This window comes from Lepisosteus platostomus, chromosome 4 (assembly GCF_059453375.1).
Source record: "Lepisosteus platostomus isolate fLepPlt1 chromosome 4, fLepPlt1.hap1, whole genome shotgun sequence".
Taxonomy (NCBI): Eukaryota; Metazoa; Chordata; class Actinopteri; order Semionotiformes; family Lepisosteidae; genus Lepisosteus; species Lepisosteus platostomus.
In genome coordinates, this window is record NC_142614.1 from 27746443 (window position 1) to 27766976 (window position 20534).

The following is a 20534-nucleotide window of genomic DNA, read 5'->3' on the forward strand; positions in this document are numbered from 1 at the left end:
TTGTCTGAAAGGCTCTGAAATAATGTAAAGCAGGTTATAAATGAAGCATTTATAGAATGGAGGGCGTGTGGTAAATAATAGTTTGACCTGAATTTGTTTAGTTTTTCAACGCGACCTCTCCTTCACAGGCCCTCTTTGTCTCATTCCTCGGACGCCGAGAGCACCAGTCTCAGCCGGCGCTCGGGGCTGCTGCCGAAGTTTGCCATCTCCGCCGAGATGGAGGAGGGTGACGAGTCCTTGGCCCTTGGTGACACTCAGAAAGTAGCTTTCACCATTGGTGAGCCGCCGCAGGATGAGCCCGAAGCCACCACTCCTGCCAGCACCCTGAGTGGCTCCACTCTCTCTGGTACATTGACCTCTCACTTCCCTGCCTAATAACTGAGTGTTGTTTGAACACCGTTGTACTGGGGAACTTGCACACAAACTGCTCAGACACCATTTCCAAATGTTTGGGATCTCATGAAAAAGTGTGTGCTGGTTTAATAAATAATTTGCTAGAAGAGAAGAATCTCATACTGAAAGTCCCCCCCATCTTAAAATAACTAATCTTTAAAGTTGAATGACATGGTTATGTTAAGTGCATGTTTCAAAGGACTCGGTAAAGGCAGCATTTCCTTAGGGTTTCAAGAAGTTACAAAGGATGCCACTCCGATTTATTTTGATATTGCCTTTGTTTCTAAACCTCTTTTTAGTAGGCAGCTTCTCTGAACATCTTGATCAGATCCATACACGTGGAGAAGGTGTGGAAAGCCCAGATAACGCTTCAAAGGCATCGGGAGCTCCGGGTTCTCACTTGGCTCATCAGTGTCCGGAAAGCACAGAGAAACAGAAAATCCCCACCAAAGTCACCAAGTCTGTCTCCGCCAGCGCTCTCTCCCTTATGATCCCAGGAGGTGAGGAGAAATATATAAGCCATGAAATCGCATGCTATGACTCCCTTTAGAAGCCCTTTATTAAAATGCATGTTCGAACTTCTGAAGAGTCACCTTTGCTGGTGCAAAATCCCAGTTCACTGAAAACGGAATGGAAAAAGCCTTCATTTCACATTTGTGCGGAGAGAAAAAATATATCCATTGGTCTCAGTTGCAGTTAGAACAAACATCCGTCAGAAAGGGGGAGCAGGTTTGAATTATACAGTATATTGTGGACAATGACTTAACTTATTTGAGACTGACTCTAAAGAAGCCTTTTTTTTACAACAAATATTTTTCTTGGTACTGTATGTCTATACCAGTTCTCCTTTTACTTTTTCTAATATTAATTGGTTGAAACTTTCTCAGTGGATTTATTTATAATATACAGTAATCTGAAGTTATGGAATGGGAACATTTTTATGTACTTTGATGTGTCATCTTCATAGTAATGTTTTATTGAGTTTTTTTTTTTCAAAACCTTGCAATTACACAACGGTGTTTCCTTTCCTTTTGCCTTCCCTTGCTCCCGTAGATGTTTTTGGTGTGTCCCCTCTTGGCAGCCCAATGTCCCCTCATTCCCTGTCCTCGGACCCTTCCTCAAGAGACTCGTCACCTAGCCGGGATTCGTCCCTCTGCGCAGTCAGTCCTCGGCAGCCTGTCGTCATTCACAGCTCTGGCAAGAAGTTCGGCTTCACGCTGCGCGCCATCCGAGTATACGCCTGTGACAGTGACATCTATACAGTGTACCACATGGTCTGGGTAAGGAGGCTAGCTGTTGTGTCTCCTTGTGTGTGCATATTTTAGTGATCTATCTTTTCACTCAGATTAATGTTAACATGTAATATGTTTATTCCATGCTAAAAAAAAGAAGAAAGAAAACAATGTTTCGGCCGTGGAGCCTTTAGGAAGGTAAAACACCTGAAGGAGGCTCCACGGCCAAAACGTTGTGTTTTCTTTCTTTGTTTTTTCAGCATGGAATAAACCTATTACTTGTTCCTTTGCAGCCTACGCATGCTGATGCAGCTACCCACCTGAACTGCTTAATGTTAACATGACAATTTTACTGTTTGTATTTCATAACCTTTGTTTTCAAATGTACATATATCTCTGTTTTTGTCATTTGGCACATTAGGGGAAAAAAACTCCCAATCCAAGAAATTAAACTAATTAATTCAATAATAAACTAATAAAAATTCTAATTTGGAGGCTGTGAACGAAAAAAAAAGTCGATTGCAAGTTATTTTAACAGATGAAACTTTCAGAGATTTATCTTGAGGTAGCTTGTTGGGGAAAAAAAGTCTAAAAAATATCCTCTGGGTTACAAACTGTACTTGAAATATTAAAAATCACCCTCCAATCTTTTACCATTACATCCTTTAGCAGTACCATTACATGAATACATGATTTCTGCCTACAGAAAACATGACTCACAGTAGCAAAACCCTCCTCTTCATCATGTTTTCTTTTCACAAAAATATAGTACATTTTCTGAAAGAGGTAGGAGCTTGTACACGAAGCTTTGAAAAAGGCAGACGTTCAGTGATAAAATCTTTATTTTACATTGTGCCTTTAAAAGCAGTCATCTGACAGCATTATTGCAAACCTCTAAAACTAAAAAGTAAGATTATTGACCTACATGTGAAAACAAAGCAAGCATACAGTAGATATAACTTATTTCTGAATGTTTTTTCAGACTCTATCTAAGTCCCTGATTTCTTTTAGAAAGGTCTCCCAGAGCTTCAGGGCATAACAGTCAAAGACCCCATCACCCACAGAATATAAATGAATTCTGAGAACAAATGATAAACCACAATTAGAGTGACGGTCACATGATGGGATATAAATAAATAAAAGAACGAGTACAGTAGCTACTTTCAAGAGCAGTAAAAGTACTTGAAAATGAATTTGAAATCTGACAGGAAGCACATTGAATGCACATGACCTACTGTAGTAAGTATTCTTGCTGCCAAATTCTGAAGTATGGAAACTTAAGGAGACTCCTGTGCGAAGAGCATTAAAATAATCACCTGTGAAAAAACAATGCAGTAAACGGCTTGCTACAGATGGCATAGGATGCAATTAGGAGCAATTTGTCACTTTAATCAGTCTCTATGAAAGTCATAAGAAATTGCAATGCCTAGTGACGATGTCTCCTCATTTCCCACATGGTCAGCTGCAATATTATTAGCCATTATGGAATTCTTTATAACACTCTGTGGTTAAATGTGGCAAAGGGCACTATAGCCAAAAAAGGTTTGATTGATAATGAAAGCTAATTAGGAATAACAAGGGATGGAAGCAGCTGATCACTTGTACATTACACTACTGTTTCAGAATGTGGAGGATGGCGGCCCAGCCCACTTAGCTGGACTGAAAGCTGGAGACCTCATCACTCACGTGAATGGGGAACCTGTGCACGGACTTGTTCATACTGAAGTTGTGGAGCTGCTGTTAAAGGTGAGGTAGTTTTCATATCTTAAACAAGAAAAGGGAGTCTCCAAGGTATATGTTTTATAATATGCACCTTTTGTTTTTGTGAAAGTGCAGCGTGCCATATTATCATAGCATCATCAGCTAATTTTATTGCACTTTGTTTTAGAGTGGAAGCAAAGTAGCCATCACAACAACTCCATTTGAGAATACCTCCATCAAAACTGGCCCTGCACGGAGAAACAGTTACAGAAGCAAGATGGTACGTCGCAGCAAGAAACCCAAGAAGAAGGAGACTCAGGAAAGGTTAGCACAACCTTTTGGGTGGTTCATGTAAAAAATAATCAGCTGCAACCCTCTATGCACACTTGAGGACTAAACAAAATTTTAGTATGCTTGCTTAAATTTAAGTTGTCCTGATAATAAGAGCAGTAACAAGGAAAATGTTTACGCATTTAAATCAGTAATGAAATATAAGTCTAACTGTGCAGTATATTGGTCTGTTACTGCACATCTGTAAATGGCACTAGGAGATGAAGAAACAACAGTAGTCATTTCTTGCTACATTATGTGAAGTGTTCTTCCTGATGTCACCAAAATATGGAAGAAATTTAGTGCTGCTCTCTTTTAAGTGTGCTGTTTTTTTCTTTTTTTCTTCCCACAGGGTGTCACTGTAGCTTTCAGTAAAATGTCGTTATTTTCAAATAATAAAATGAAATGTCTATTTGCTAGACCGTGAGTTGGAAGAATTATGGAGATATCTCTTTTTTTCTTTTCACTCTTTTCAGCTCTGTGAAAAAAAGCCAATTAAAATTTCTCTGTTACAGGAGACGTTCCCTTTTTCGACGCTTCGCCATGCAGCCTTCACCTCTGCTGCACACCAGTCGGAGTTTCTCCTCACTGAACCGCTCGCTGTCTTCAGGAGAGAGTCTACCCGGCTCCCCAACACACAGCCTGTCTCCCAGATCTCCCACTACAGCCTTCCGCTCTACCCCAGACTTCAGTCAGTCAGGTGTGTGTGCAGGAGCACTATAGTCAACGTTCCTTCATGATTCGTCCAGTTCAAATGTTCTGTAGTTATGAATTTGGTTATAACCAATCCTGCCAAGTTGTTTAAAAATGTAACATTTTTACAATGCCTTTCTCATTTGAGGTACTACTTAAACTGCCATTTTCTACCTCAATTAATAACCTTATTATTAATTTAATAAAATGTAATTAATAAAATGCATTAATAATAAATGAAGCTGTAAATAACTTGCAATTCTGTATTAATTGATGAACAAAACTCAAAGATTTCTGTTGATACCTGGGTATATCATTCTGTTCTATTCTGGGTTTTTTTTCTCTATGCAGGTGCTACCTCCTCCCAGAGCAGCTCTCCCAGTTCAAGTGCTCCAAACTCTCCTGCTGGCTCCGGCCACATCAGACCGAGCACTCTCCATGGCCTGGGTCCAAAGCTGACTGGGCAGAGGTACAGGCAAGGGCGGCGAAAGTCCGCCGGCAGCATTCCCCTTTCTCCGCTGGCCCGCACACCTTCCCCGACTCCTCAGCCTACTTCTCCTCAGCGATCACCGTCCCCTCTGCTGGGGCACTCAGTTGGAAGCTCCAAGACAACACAAACCTTCCCGGGGAAGATGCATTCCCCCCCAACCATTGTCAGACATATGGTGAGGCCCAAAAGTGCCGAGCCTCCAAGGTCCCCCCTGCTCAAGCGAGTACAGTCTGAGGAGAAACTCTCCCCTTCCTACAGCAGTGATAAAAAGCACTTGTGCCCTCGCAAGCACAGCCTGGAGGTGACCCAGGAAGAGTCCCAGAAAGAACCCGTTCAGAAAGACCCCAGTTTGCAGAGTCTGGAGGAGACGGCATGTGAGACTCCCACGGTGACACGCGTCCGGCCTGCAGAGCAAGGCTGTTTGAAGCGCCCAGCCACCCGCAAAATAGGGAGGCAAGAATCCATTGATGACCTGGACAAGGAAAAGCTGAAGGCGAAGGTGGTTATGAAGAGACAAGACTGGGCGGACAGGCGCGAGTCCTTGCAGAAACAGGATGCCCTGCAAGAATCCAGTTTTGAACCTGAGCATGTGTCCTCCACTTGTTCAGATGATAAGGACAAATGCTTTTCTCAAAGAGCTAGTAGCAGAACAATGGGCAGTCCCGAAGCAGTTATGTGTGAACCTCACGTGGCCAGTAATACACTGAAAGACACTCTGTATAAGAAATTGAACACAAGAGTGAGTGAAAATATTCCTGAAACACAAGGCTCATACTGTGTTGTTTTGAGCAGGGGGGGTGAGTCTGTATCCATGCTTAATGAGTGTAGTAGATCCCCATCAAGTTCAGTGCTTCAAGACTGGACCCCTTCAAAAGCAGAGAGACAATACAGAGACCATGTGGAGATGTTATCAAGACAAGCAAAGGAAAGCAACAAATCTGAAAGATTGGATATCAAGGCTCCTAATATCGAACTTGCCAGAAAGAAGCAGTCTTTTGATGAAAGAGAGGACTGTATCTGCCCTATCCCTAAAAGCTGGATAACTCCCACAGTTCATGAGGGTCTTCATCTCAGTGCAAGTAGATCCAAAAGCTTGCAATTAGACTCTTCTTCGGTTCTGGACCATGTTAAAGGAGCAATCGGAAGTGTCCACACAGCTCCTGTGATTAACACTGAATCATTGGCTCCAAAATTGATGAGTGGGAGAGGTGAAAGTGCTGTGGAAAAGCTTCAGTTAATCTCATCTACCGAGGGCCCCATCAGGAAGACTTCCTCTGAGTATAAACTAGAGGGGCGGTTAGTCTCATCTTTAAAACCACTAGAAGGCACACTGGACATTGGAATGCTCTCTGGGCCAAGGACATCAAAAACTGAAACCTGTTTGTCTAAAATGGCAGAAAACCAAAATGGCAGCACTCTGGCGGCCTCAGTGGTGCCAAAGCAGGGCTGCAATGAGAGGGAATTGTCACAACAGAAGCCAAAGGTGGAGAAGCAGTTAGGAGTTTCAGTGTATTCTGTGAGCCCTGAGCCTTCAGTAACAATGAACTGCAAAAGCCCTTTAAAAGAAGAATCTAAAATTGAAAAAGGAAGCATCGAGCATAAGAGGCAGTCTAATAGCAGCAGAAGAACAATTGATCAAACAAGTGAGGTAGCCAGTTGTCCTCCAAAGAAAGAGACTTCTGATATAGGTCAAACACATGCAAACAGAGACACCCAGATTAACACAAAAGCAAACCAGAGAGGTGTACACGATTTGAATGCTTCTAGCCCTGTAGGACAGTCTTGCCCTGGGAAAAGCCCTTCAGCAACAGAGGATCATAATGAAGTGCAAGTTGAAAAAGTGGCAGAACTGAAGCCCCAGGAAAGACTTCATTTAAAGACTGAAAACATCAAAGAGGCTTCTAAACAGACCTCTGTTCCAAGTACTTCTAAATCAGGAAGTCCAAAAGGGCAGCTGTCTGCTAAGTGTGAGATATCCAATACCTGCACGAAGCATGAAACATCTGTCCAGCAGCTAAGCACAAATAAGCAATGCATTAATACACAGACAGGTATTAACAGTGAGGAGCCTACTATAAACGATTTACCAACCACTATGCTCAGTTCTAAGCTTTCTCCTGCAAGACAGGAAAAAAACAATGAGAAACAGAGATTTCTCTCAGAAGTGACATCTGAAGTGACAGCACAGAGCCAAACACAACACAAATCTGTTAGAAGTAATACAAAAACCCTAGTACCCCAAAGGACTTATTTTATTTCAGATGTAGGCTCTACAGATAGAACAAGTACTACACATGCCTTACAGGAACAACATAGTAATTCCAAAGCTCAAAGCACCAACAAATTCCAAACAAGCACATCAATTTTAAAAGATGACACTGGTTCTGCTAGTTTGTCTGTTGTAAAAGAACCAAAAGTCTCTAAAGGTTCTGGGGATAGGAAGGCTGAAGTCAAAGAGCAAAATACAAAGTCAGAAGGAAAATGCACTAAATCTAAAGAGAGCTGCAGTACCCCATCATGTAATTTGCTCAAAATGGTGTCTGATCAAAAGAAAGACACCTGTAGCAGTGTTAATCAGGCAGAGGCCAATGTGATCTTGAGGCAAAACAATCCACCAAAGACAAAGACATGTAGTACTAAGACAGGAGAGACTGGAGAAGAAATGAAAGCTAAAACAATAGAGTCAAGGACTCAGGTAAAGCACTGTGCAACTAAAGTGGTAGGACTTGATAATGAAAGCCCACTACAGAAAAGGCAAACACCCGACATTAAAAATAAGGAGCCTCTTTCTCAAGTGCAAAAAATAAAATGTAATTCTACAGCAGATGCTCAATCACGGTCTGGGACAGATGCTGGAAGGCAGGCAAATTTAAAGGAAAAAAGTTCCAAAACCAAGACGAGAGTTGAAACATTGTGTACTCCAAGCAGTGCCAGTAAAGCAGAGGGGGAGTCCAGGATTTGTGATGCAAAAAGTGCAGAAAAGTCAACAATTAAGGAGGTGCTTGACGCAAAACAGAAGGAGCCAATGTCTTCGTTAATCCCCAGTAAGATGCCTCCTCAGAAAGAGTCAACAAAGCTGCCCTGCAGTGATCAAACTGTTTTTCCAAATGTGGCACCTCTGCAGAAGTCGGCATCTGGGGAGAAAAAAAAAGAAGCACAGATGCACAATGAATCACTTTCCGTCAAGGTTAACACAATAGACGATAAATGTGTACATATGGGCAAGGAAGGCGTTGTCAGAAGCCATGCTGATGGCCCTAAGTGGGATTCTCAGAGACACACTGGAGAAATGCGGGGAGCTGCCAGCACTGCAAAATGTGAACTAAAGCAAGGGGCTTCAGACTCTAAAACAGGGTGTTCTGATAAGGTTTTGACCCCTCATAAAAAAGACACAGTTGAGCTTAGAGGAAAAGAACTGGCCCAAGAGCAGACACCTGAGTCAAAAAACATTCGTAAAGACACATCAAAAATGTCCTCTTCCTTACAAGATGGTACATCTTCAGAGAAGGACTATGGTCGGCAGAAACAACTTAAAGAACCAGCACGTGGCAGTGCACACAAAAAATCTTAGTAAAAGAGAGAAGAAGAGAAATAAGATCAGCCAGGTCAGCTGTCATGTGTATTTATTCTTCTTTTTCCATACTGTGCTGTACGAGAAAACAAACAGGACTAGCAGTTTTTGTTGCACAGTATCATTTTAATTGTAGTAGTAAAAATTCACTCTTTCAACATGCCTTCTTTATTAAGAACCGGTGAAACTGTTACCATATAGTATTTGTACAGCATAACCAATATGCCAGAGTCTGCATGATATCTGCGCGTGTGCGTGTGTGTGCATAAGGAGAGTTTTCTGTAAATATACAAAGCAAGACTATTGAATTTAAAACTGAATGTAGATTACATAATTTGCTGCTGATTTTCTTCATTTACCAAATTTTTATTTTTAATGTTGGTTACTCAGTTCCTGAAAAAAAAAAGTACTCTGCTGAGGGGGGGGGGGAGGTCAAAACTGTGTCAAATTTGTATTGCGAAAGAAAATATATTTTAGTGATGTCAGTAGTTTGCGTAATTGGTTTGTTACCTGCATTCTGAAGGGGCCTTTTTAAGGTTTAAAACAATTGTGCCAATGCTAAGTTGTTTTTTGAATTGCACTCTTGAGCACTTGTCTGGGACCACCTGAAATACAAACTACAGCATTTGAGTTGTCGAAATCCATTTCAGTCCCGATTAATCACTTTAGGTTATTTTCACTTGGAAAAACTTTCCTGGTAGTGAAATTGCAGTGTTCTTAAACTTTTGAACCATGAAGAGACTAAATATGTCATTGTTTGCAATCATCAGTCAGGGAATTATATAAATAAAATAAAGAGAATGTCACCAAACTGTTTTCATTAATTACTGTGTTTGTCTCTTGAAAATAAAATAGTTTTGCTTTTCGTAGTAGTATAGCAGAAGGAAGCCACAGTTTACTGTCACTCACCTGGAACAATTTAAAATCGAATCATATTAATGTTCTTTTAGTTCATTGAAACCTACTGTATGTAGTGGAAGAGGCCTTATGGTTTTGGGGTGTGGTACTTGCTTTTTTTATAGCAAGTTTTGGTGAAATTCACATTCCTTTCACATACATCTCTTTTACATTTCTAAAAGTTTAATTTTTATGCAAAATAATGTAAATAAGACACTACTAATTGTATAAAACGGGGTTAATGGGCTTACTTCAAGCTTGAATGTTTTTTGTTTCTTTTTATATATATATTGCTAGGTTTTATGTTTGTACTGTATATTAAGGAACTAATTAGTTCTGCCATATTCCTTCTGATCCTTGGCCTTTTTATTCCTTTGAAAATGCTATTGTAAGTTTCACTTCTGTTTGAAAACAACATCAGAGTCAAGGAGAGCTACAGTATATGAATTGGTCAATTTTTAGCACTTTGTAGCTTTGACTTTTGATTTTGACTTGTATTGAAGCAGGACATACTGAAAAACCAATGTTCAGATTATTTTTACGTTTATCTGAAATATTGTGGGAAACTATTCATTCACCTCCTTTAACAGCGCAAAAAATACACAGATCTCCCAAAGACAGACACCTGGTTTAAAGTGAACTGAACAGAGCCTTTAGTGACTCATTTAATATACAAGTTGCTCATTGTCATGACAACTGAAATGGAAGCTCAGAGGTTGCCGGGGCTGATCATAATGGGGGAGAAGTGGATAGTTGAGGGAGTCACAGATTTCCTACTGTACAGGCTCTTGCTTTCAAAAAAGAAAACGCAATGTTTTACAAGAATGTGTTTTAGTTACACCAATAGGGAAGGTAGGTGCAGTAATAGAAAAATATTGGCCTGCTCTGTCTTTTCAATGCGCCAAGCTCTATGTCACTGCTTAGGAAATGCTTGTGATGTGCAGTACATGAAGAAATCTGATTTATGCTAAGAACAACTGTTTTTAAACATCTGAATTTATTAAGCCAAAATGTGATTAAAGTAAAGTGAGTAAAAGTAGTTCACAGCATGTATTAATACTTTCAAACTAGATGAGAAGCATTTCCTGCAATTGTGATAAATGTTCCCAATTTAAAGCTATCTGGGTTGCAAAGATAAGAGGGTGTGCCAGTTTAAGTTTACAACTATTTAGATGGAAAAATAAGAGGAAGGAAACAATTATTCATTTTTGTTCTGGTTTATGCTTTGTTGATATTCATTTGGTTGTTTAAACATCCCTTTAAAAAGAGATTTCCTTCAATATTATATTGTAATTAGAGAGAGGAGTAAAGATTAAACACATATTTCCAGTATATTAGATGCATTAGTGATTATGCAGGTATTAATTGTACTTTGGTAGAGCAAAAAATAAAGAATAGTACATAAAACTGGCATGTAGCATTTTAGAAATGCACTCAAGAAAAAAATAATTAACTGAACATTTCAGAGGGCAGGTGTAGTTGTAGTTTTCATCATACTTCATTTTAAGACCATCTTTACTTAAGACCCCTTGTATCTTGATCATGGGTAAAATGTAGCAATGCACCTTAGTTGAAAATATAGTGATATTAATTTAATGATAAATTTCTGTCCTACTTCAATTCTTTAACAAACAATTATGTAGAAACAAGATACAAGTCCCGTAGGGTATATTTATACTGTATCTATTTCTATCTTCTGTTTTTCCGCTTGAAGGGAAAAAGGCATTTTTATTTAATTGCTACATCACAGAAAGGTAGCACAATAATGCTGATTTAAATGTCATCAGAACATTAGGATGTCTCCTTTTGGTTCCCATGCCGATGTTTTGAAGATTGTCCTGTTTAAATTCTTAAAGCACATTTTACATTTGTTTACAGATACATCATGGATTTACAATTTGTATATTGCATTATTACTTTGCCAAATCTCTGTGCTGCATTTGGTAATTTCACAGAAAGTGTCATGTGATAGTGTAGTCTGTGATTCATTTTACCAGCCAGCTGTTAAGTAAAAGACTGTGTTGGTCTGTGTGGTATCCAGTTCAAGTCTCTGTGTAATGATCCGTCATGTTATAAATGTTTTTTTTCCGCTTTCTCAACGTGTTGACTAGTATTAGATGAGCCAGCTTATAAATGCTTTGTCTTTTACGATCTGTGCAATAAAAGTGTTTGCATTTTGTATTTTCCCCAAGGAAATCTCTATGGATGTCATAGATGTTGTATATTAAACAAATATTTATACTTCTAAAGTCGCATAACACTAAAAATAAAAAGCATGAAGAATTCACATGGGCTCGTCTGATTTGTGCTCATTTTTTTATATGTACATTCCGTTATAGGTATTTGTCTTACTATAATTCTTGCAGGATTAAAATGTTCAAAAAAAGATTTTTTCAACATCCATCCTTTGTTGCTTTAACACAAACCACTATAATTTATGTACATCACAATATGTTTAAAAAGAATTATTTTAAAGATCAAGTACAGTGCATATTTTGAATTATATTTACAGTAAGTCATTTTTATCAAGTGCATGATTAGGAACTGCACTCACCTTTATAATATTGGCATTATCTCAATGGAGTATGTTCATTATGCAATTGTAAAATTTTGGGCTGAAGAGTGAAACTGTTATCTACAGTTGTACAACTTGTGACACAACAGGGCATGCAGTGTTGTAACAGGAATTTTAGAAAAGGAAAATGCATAAATGTAGCAGTCAGGCAAAAACCAGTGAACTTTATTTAGTTTCCTTTTTGAGCTACTACCTTGACTCTACACAAGTCTTGCGCTTTAGGTACCCAGGCAGCTAAGCTGCTTGCTGGCATCCTAAAACATCAAGTCTCAAATTTCCGAAACAGTCTCTCCCCAAGGCTGTTCTTCCAAACTTTAAATGACACTTTCCTTGGTCCTTTGGTTGGTTTCTTCCTTTGCACTTCCCTCTGGTTGATGTTGCATCCAGAGGATCTTCTCTTTGTTCACAGATGGCTGATCAAAGCTGACATTTCGAAGCATCAACTTCCTAATTTTCAAAATGGATTCATTGACCAGTCATCTTCTCACAACTAATGAGATGACAGAGGGCGCATCTGACTCCACACTACATTCTGGGGAACATTCTTCATGGAGAAGCCTGTGAAAGAAAATGAACTGAAAAATAATTTGTCACTCAGCTCAACAAAATATTAGCTGTTGCAGAGAACTTTTGTACTGTTGATGTCAGTTTTGATCTATATCAGTGTGGGTGTTCTATAGCCATATTTATTGCTTCATACTGTTTTTAGTATCCACTTGATTTATTCTGACTAACTGCCCACAATGAGCTCCTGCCAATATACTGTAAATACACAGGTACTGTTACTCATTTCTGAAGTGATACATACTGTACTTCCTAGCTTAAGTCTTAAACTTGAGGTTTTGCCTGTGACGTTCCAAGAAGGTTTTGTGTTGTAAATAAAAAAGAGCAAACATAATCCATCACTAGTGTAATCCTTTTTTTCAATTCAGTTAAATGTCCACTGGACATTAAATCTGATCGAAGGCTATCATAAGTGTTAAATGTTTTGAAATGTAAGTCAATCAACTGATTCTTTATTAAATCAAAAGACGACTTCAGACATAAAAATTATTGGCATCAGAAGTTAAGGATTCTGAACCATCTAAACAGATTTCAAATTCCACTTCACATACACACTATAAAGCCATTATGTGCTGCCACAAATACCTGTTTTGTTCATTAGTGTCACGTAACCACTGAAATAGGAATATACTACATATTGCAGAAAATCCTACCTTTTGCTGTCTGACACTGGGAACACCTACACATGGAATACTCTGAACTCAAATGTTTAGTGGTCCATGAAGTATCCCTGCTTTATTTTTAAAGAAATTCTAACACATTAAAAATAATTCGTAAAAATGACAAACGATACCAGCTTAAAAGACAGTGGATATCACCACTCCTCAAATATTCTAACATTTGCTACTGCACAGTGCCCTCACACTACTAACAGTGTGTATTACATCATTTGTAATGCATCAAGTGAGCTTTATTTGCAAATGTATTGCTTAAAACTGTCTCTGAGGCGGCCTCTAGTGGAAGCAACTGCGAGGACGACCAGCAAGTGAGGCCCCAGATGAGAGCAGTGCTGAGCTGTGCAGGCATGTTGACATTGATGACTTGTGAGCCAGTTTTTCTGTTGCAGCGGATCATGATAATGTTTCAGTCTTGACACATCATGGCCCGTTGCTGTATTTGACAGTAACATCTTGCCAGATTAGAAATTGGTGTGAATACCCCAAATGGCCAATAACAGTGTGCTGATTGTTATTTCAAAATATTCCAGCCTCCACAATATTGATGTTCTCGTGATAAATGGGGTGTATTGTTTTCTTTCTGTAATTTTCACCAGGCTTGACATTCAACAGGTCCCCTCATCACCTGTGCTGAATCTATTTACAGATAATTTGATTTATGGTTTATGTCACAAAGTCATTGAAGTGTTAAATAAAAGCTATTTAGTCAGGACTGATAATCAAAATGACACCAAAAACAAAGCCTGTATACTTAATTTCTCTAAAACATATATGCACAGTTACTGTATGCAGTATACTACTTTTGATCCAAAAATGCTTGATATATTGTACAATATATAATTAAAAATAACTGTCTACAGCACCTTTATCACAAAAACACTTCAAAGATGTTACTTTCAAGGCAAAAAGTTAAAAAAGATCATATTTTTCTATTAAATAAAAAATAATGTACAATAAGTACTCTGTTTCATTCTGAAGTATTAAAAAAACTGGTATACCCTTTTGAATTATTTTACAGTAGGAATTCAAAGTTGTTACTATTGGAACAAAAGGAATAAAGACAATTTGCAATCGCTGCTTTCATTGCAATGTTTTGTATCCCACAAACCTAATTCATCAACAAATGTAATCCTTCAAATGAGTGCGTGCTGTGGTTAAGAGAAAGTACTATAGTTTGGAATATTTGTGACGGTTTTGCTACAAGGCAAACTAAAACTATGACAAGAATTAGGGCAGCCAGCACTACAAGTACAACAATGTCACAGGGAGACCACATACTTGGTCCTCAGAATTTATCATTTTATCAAGGTTGTGCTCATCCCAGCTGATAAAATCAATATTGGAACAATTGCATACTAGACAATTGTAGCTACACTAAGATCAATTTTACTAGTTTTCTCAATGCCTTTGATGTTGTCAACTGCTATCATTTCTATCTGGTTTGTTGCAAAATTCAAATTTATATTTTTCATAGAGTAGAAGACATTGCCATTAAATGTAACAAGACAGTTCTTGCTGAGGTCAGCATACCTGGGACGTGTAAGGGAATCAAATATTTTGTCTGCAATGACTGTGATTTGACACTCAGATAAGATTAACACCTCCAATTTAGGAACATGCTTGAATATCCCTTTGTCAGTTAAGGCCCCAGACACGAATAAGTTACCCTGCAGACTGAGAAGTTGTAGGTTTTGCAGGCCTTCCAGAATGTATGTATTGCTTATATTAACTTCAGTCTATGAAAGGTTAAGAGTCTGGAGTTTGTGCAAATTGGAAAAAAGGCCCTTGAGTTGAGTTGAAGGTCACTGTTAAATGACTTACAGTAAGCCTAGAATCCTTAGTTCTGGAGTTTCGCTGAATGGGAGATCTTCTAATACTATCTTACTGTTATAGCTAAGATTCAAAAGATGATTTACCAGACCTTCAAGTTGCCTACCACAGCATTGTGCACCTGTGTGAAGGTCATTGTGGCTGATATCTAGGTATTTAAGTTTAGAAAGCTCCTTCAAACAGCTTTTCTGGAATTTTACCCTTCCATTTTTCTGAATCCCTCTTATGGAAAGATATGTCAGAGCAGGAAAGTTGTGAGCAGAGGCTGAATAGATATCAACAAAACTGTTTTCATTTAATATTAAATGAGTGAGAGATTCCATGTTTCTGAAAATAGGGGGAAATGCACTAATATGAGTGTGAGTAAGGTCTAGCTTTTGAACTCCACTGAAGCACTTAAAAGGTTTCATTGCTGAAGGTTTCAAAATACTGCAACCGAACATTAAGCACCTTTACAGTTATATAACATAAACCCTGAAGAGAATCAGGAGTGATATGGTCTCTCTTAGGATCCAAGATTAAGGATATTAGTGCTCAGTCCCTTTAACCCTGTTAAAATCATGGAGACCCTGCAAAGCCACCACTGATTCAAATGCGTTTGGCTCAATATAAACATTATAAACAATGTTATTGCCCCTAAAGTTTAGTGTGAGACCAGTGGTATAGATACCTCAACATTTGATATTCTTTGAATATCATCAATCACGAAATCAAGACTCTTTAGCCTTTGCATTGTGAAACTACTGAGGTACTGCAAGGAGTTTATGTTGTTATCCATTTAATGACATTCATAACAGCATATGTCATGGAAGAAAGAAAAAACAACGTTAGAACAGAATCCTGATGCTTCTATTAAATTCTGATTGAAAATAAATCAGCCAAGATGGTGGTACTACATGAACCAAAATAATGTATTCTTCCCAATTAAAAAAAAAAAATGGCTTACACAAAAAAATCCAATTTTGGAAAAAAGAATATTACCTTTTATGAAAAGATAACATTCTCCTTGATGCAACATTCTCCTAAAATGCAAACATACCTACTGTACAATACTTCTTCTAAACGTTAAGATTGCTTCTGTTGTAAAAAATGAACAATGAAGTCTAAACTTGTCAGATATCATTCCAGTGTGTTCTGTTCTCCTTCCTTGCACATTGCTTTTCTGTAACATTGTTAACAGTTTAAAATAAATAAAACTGGCAGTTATACAGTACGATAAGTAGTAAAAAGAGTTGAGGTACAGTATTGTTATAGTTGGTGCTTATAAAACACTTTAAACAGTAGACTATGAATAAATGAAATGGTCTGGTATTTTTTGAGAAGATGAATATTTGCAACACTGCAAAGACTAAACTCAGTATTGTAAAATAAAGTCTGATCAGCTGCAACACATAATAAACTGATGTTACAAGGACAATTCCTGCACACCAATGATGTTTTTGTCACTCTCCATAGTCACAGGGCACCCCAGCTCTACTTTTAATGGTTTCCTGGTGGTGCCTTCTTTAATTTCCTTCAGCTTAGAATTCTGTAGCCTCAAAAATGTAATTCAGTACAATACTTTATTTGTTCTCAGAAAGACAAAAATTTTAAAAAGCAAAACAGTCTCAAATGTTGTGACTTGTCTGTGTCAGTATGTTGTGCATGGCCTACACCAGCTTTGGAACTCTGGGATCCATTCTGTTCTAGGCTTTAACCTTGTGTCTGGTATGTATTATACAGTTACATTGACAGCTACAGTACTTGCTACTTAGGATATAGAAGAAAAGCACTATTCTATTTAAAAGTTTTTTCTACCTTTTTTTGTGAATGCAGATCGCCAACACAACACATTATGAGGAACTAGCTTTACATTGTAGCATTTTCATATTCCTCTGTCCTATATTAATTCTGTTAAAACTGTAAATCTGGTCTGGAAGTGTGTTTCTCACATCATGGCTCACAGCTATGATCCCTGGGACTGTATGCAGATCAACCTGCCCTTCTTTGAGCCAGTGGTTTTTTCACATCTTACAGGCACCAAAACCCTGCACTTGAACCCTGTAGGGTGAGCTTTTATGTTTCTTTTCAGAATTGTGTCTGTTTGATTTGCTATTTTAATTTAGCAAAACCTGTGGTTTACCTTATTAAATCAAGGGAGTTGAGACCCTTCCGTTTGATAAACCTGGTGCTGTAAATGGAGGGAAGATAGTTGAAGCTGAAATCCAGAGATTTAGTAGATGGCGGAATTTCTTCGGGAATATGTTGCATCCCATGACCACTGCAATTGTATTCAGTGCCAGGGACCACCTGTTCAGAACAATGCATCTGTCTGATTGGATGAACGATTTTCTGCAAGATTTGACTATATAAAAGACTAACTTGAAATGTAAGGGTTTTATCATTGTAATTACAGGTACTTGCAATGCAAGATCCGTTTGACTGATTTCAACATTAACACATCCCTGATTTCTGTCTCATTGTACTCAACAATTCTGCTGACAAACTCTCCTGTCAAAAACATGTACAGTATACAAACAATGCATGGCCAACTGTGCTGTGATATGATAACCTGCTTTGGGGTGAAAATACTACCCAAGCACAATGGATTTGACTAGAATATAGAAGGCAAGAAACAAGGCTAGAAGAGTCTTGATCAGAGACAGCTCTGTAGTGCGAGAGCATCAGATCATTTGAACAGTTTACACTGGGGGGTGCTCTCTCCTGAACAGTATCTCTCAGGGGGGTCTTTACAGGAAGTTAGTGTGATGCAGGTACCCCATAACTCATAAAGCCCAACAGGTTACAAAAAAACACACTAATATTATGACCAAAAGGGCTGAACACGCTGTCCTTTGCAGCTGAGTGTTGTCATCAGATCTGCCAGAGACCTGTAGCTGAAATGTATACATATGTTTTTAAGTAGTTTATACTTTCAGCAATTACTGTATATCATACAATAAAAATCATCAGTTTTTTAGAATCTACCACTAGAATCTATAATCTTAAAAAATTACCTAATTTATAAGAAAGGTAACATTAATTTCAAAAAATGTTTTTGCCTTGACTCAAGCTACTTTTTTGCATTTATCTAAAAAATGCAACTTATCTGTGATCTTTCCTACAAAGACACAAAACTATATATTATATGCACCTTTATACTGTATATTACATACAGTATATTGCAATATACAAGCAGTGTTGAACAATTACGGATTACGGATTTTTTATTCACATTTCAACTATAATTTCTAAAAATTGTATATAGTAAATGGCTTTTTAATACATCTTTGTGACTAACATTCTTAACAATTCTTACGTACAATACTGCATTAGAAAAGTAGAACAAAAGATTTTTATTTTCGAGTCCCTACCTCAACACCTGACATTCCTGAGAGTGGGTCTGTTTCATTGGGACAAAAGCATTAAAAAATAGATAGACCAAGAGCAGCCATCCTCCTGTCATTTTTCAATATTGAAATAAACTGATTCAAGTTTTTTGTGGAAGTACAAAAAAGGAGGGAAGTACAAAGGCAAAAGCTGGAACAAAAAGTAGAAGTACAAAGTATGTACACTATGAGTCTCTGAACCAAAGTCCTTCCCGGGATTATTGCTACGAGCTAAAATAAAAAAAACCTTTGTATGGTAATTTCACAATTTACAACGTTATTGCTAATATTGTGTTACAGTTTTGGTGATATACAGTCAAAAACTGGATAACCTCTGAAGCTTTCCCTAAATGGCTACCAAGACTGAGAAATATTCAATGTAATATTTTAGAAAAAAGTTTAAATAAAAACAAGATTCTACCACATGCAATACTTACTCATACTCTGAGGAAACCACTCTGATGAAGCCCTTTCGATATAATGTTAGTGTGTCATGGAATTAATGGTCTTATTTTTATGTCCAGTTACAGTATACTGTATGGTCAACAGAGAAATTTACTAAATGGTATTTCTTAGAAATAACCTTTTTCAAAAATGCCCAGTTTAAATTTTTTCTGGTTGTTAATTATCTCAGCTTTCTGCTTTAAGTCGTGACACAGAAAAGATGAAGACAACATGTGGATATAACTTCTGAATTGAGTTGTAGAGTAAGTGATACTGCAGTTATACGGATACTTGTGCTCAGAGGGGGCAAAATAGGAAAAATTGGAATCTTGACTGCAATTACAGCCACAGATGTTGTGGGAAAATCTCTACCAAGTCTTTCCACAGATTCTCAATAGGATTCAAGTCAGGACCTTAACTACTATAGGTCACTTAAGAACATTCACTTTCTTACTCTGAAGCTACTGTACTACAGTGTAGCTGTGGCCTTTGGGTCATTGTTCTGCTAAAAGGTAAATTTTTGCTCCTGTGTTTTAAGTCCTTCGTAGACCAAAACTCTTAGTACTTAGTTCCATCAATTTTTCTTTCAGTCTTTACAAGCTTTCCAGTCCCTGCTGAGGACAAGCATCCCCATCACTTGTTTAACTGCAGGGGTGGTTTTGACTGGGGGATGTTGTGTTTGTGTCTAATGCAATGCTTTTGCATTTAAACTAAAACAGTTCTTATTTTATCTGACCACACAACCTTCAGTTTTCAGTATCATTTAAGTGCTTTGTTGCAAACCTAATGTAGGTTTTCTTCCCAGTTGCATACAAGCCACCTACAGTATGTGAAGTAACAAGGATATTGTTGACCCAAGTACATTTTGTCCCATCTCGTCCACTGAACTGTAACTCTTTCAAAGGAGCCTCTTTACTGTGGCATCCCTAACCAGTTTCCTCCTTGCCTGGCTACTCGGTTCGGAGTAATAGCCTGATCTTGGCAGTATCAGGGTGGCTTTTACTACTTAATAACTTTAAGTTCAATGAGATATTAACAGTCTTTGAAATGTTATTATATTTTTCAACTACCTACAGTATATCTCTGAATGGTTTTGAAAGCTCCTTTGTCTCAATTGTTGAATCTTTGCTTGAAATGCTCTACCTGACTGAGGTTACACTAAGACAGGTGTACTATACCTAGGAATAGGTGGAATTTAGGTTTACCACCTAATTTAGGTTTGCTTTGAATATGCAGGTTGTGTATAGTACATAACAAATATTAATTACTACTTTAAGGTTTCAAGACTACCAGTTGTTAAGCAACAAAATGTGAAAACTGTTCAAGAGTCTGAATGCTTTTGCATGGCACTTTAAATTCAATATCAGCAGCCACAGACAGGTGTTTTGCCTTGATTAGGACTTATTAGCATGACACACTGTAACTTTGATCAGTTGTCCCTTCCAGGTATGGTGGAAGTTAATTGCAACCACTAAAGGGCACTAATTTTATTTGTGTGTTTTTATAAAAGAAAAATAAGTTTTTATGTTGTACACAAGGATTAAACGATTAAAATATCTTTTGTTTCTGGACATCTCAGACTAAAATCTGTATTCTGCAGTTTGGAAACAAATGTAGCCATAGTGTTGCTAATCACTGTTCAAGGTTTTGAAAATGGGCAACACCATGGTGCAGTGGTTAGCTTCACTGCCTCATGTCCCTGGGGCAATAGGTTCAATTCTAGACCTAGGGTGATATCTGCATGGAGTCTGTACTCTATGTTCTCCCTG

General features: G+C 38.0%; 2 protein-coding genes across 17 annotated transcripts in view; one reads left to right on the top strand and one right to left on the bottom strand.

Annotated features, from left to right (window-relative positions):
• Positions 1-11594, top strand: part of mast4 (microtubule associated serine/threonine kinase family member 4) — a 194209-nt gene extending 182615 nt beyond the window's left edge. For 13 of the 16 annotated variants that reach the window (XM_088629312.1, XM_088629314.1, XM_088629316.1 and 10 more), the window contains 7 exons: positions 129-346; positions 693-893; positions 1447-1673; positions 3249-3371; positions 3514-3650; positions 4172-4356; positions 4701-11594. In XM_088629312.1, coding sequence (XP_088485438.1) covers positions 129-346; positions 693-893; positions 1447-1673; positions 3249-3371; positions 3514-3650; positions 4172-4356; positions 4701-8410 — 4801 coding nt within the window. In that variant the 3' untranslated portion in view covers positions 8411-11594. The remainder of the gene's footprint in view (positions 1-128; positions 347-692; positions 894-1446; positions 1674-3248; positions 3372-3513; positions 3651-4171; positions 4357-4700) is intronic. The other 3 variants (XM_088629313.1, XM_088629329.1, XM_088629319.1) reach the window with 1 other exon arrangement.
• Positions 11595-13977: 2383 nt separating this feature from the next.
• On the bottom strand, positions 13978-18400 carry cd180 (CD180 molecule). The gene is given in 5 exon segments (XM_088627273.1): positions 13978-13986; positions 14402-14494; positions 14497-14653; positions 17076-17242; positions 18307-18400. Coding segments are annotated over 5 exon segments (441 nt in total). The 5' UTR covers positions 18322-18400.
• Between the last annotated feature and the right edge of the window lie 2134 nt (positions 18401-20534).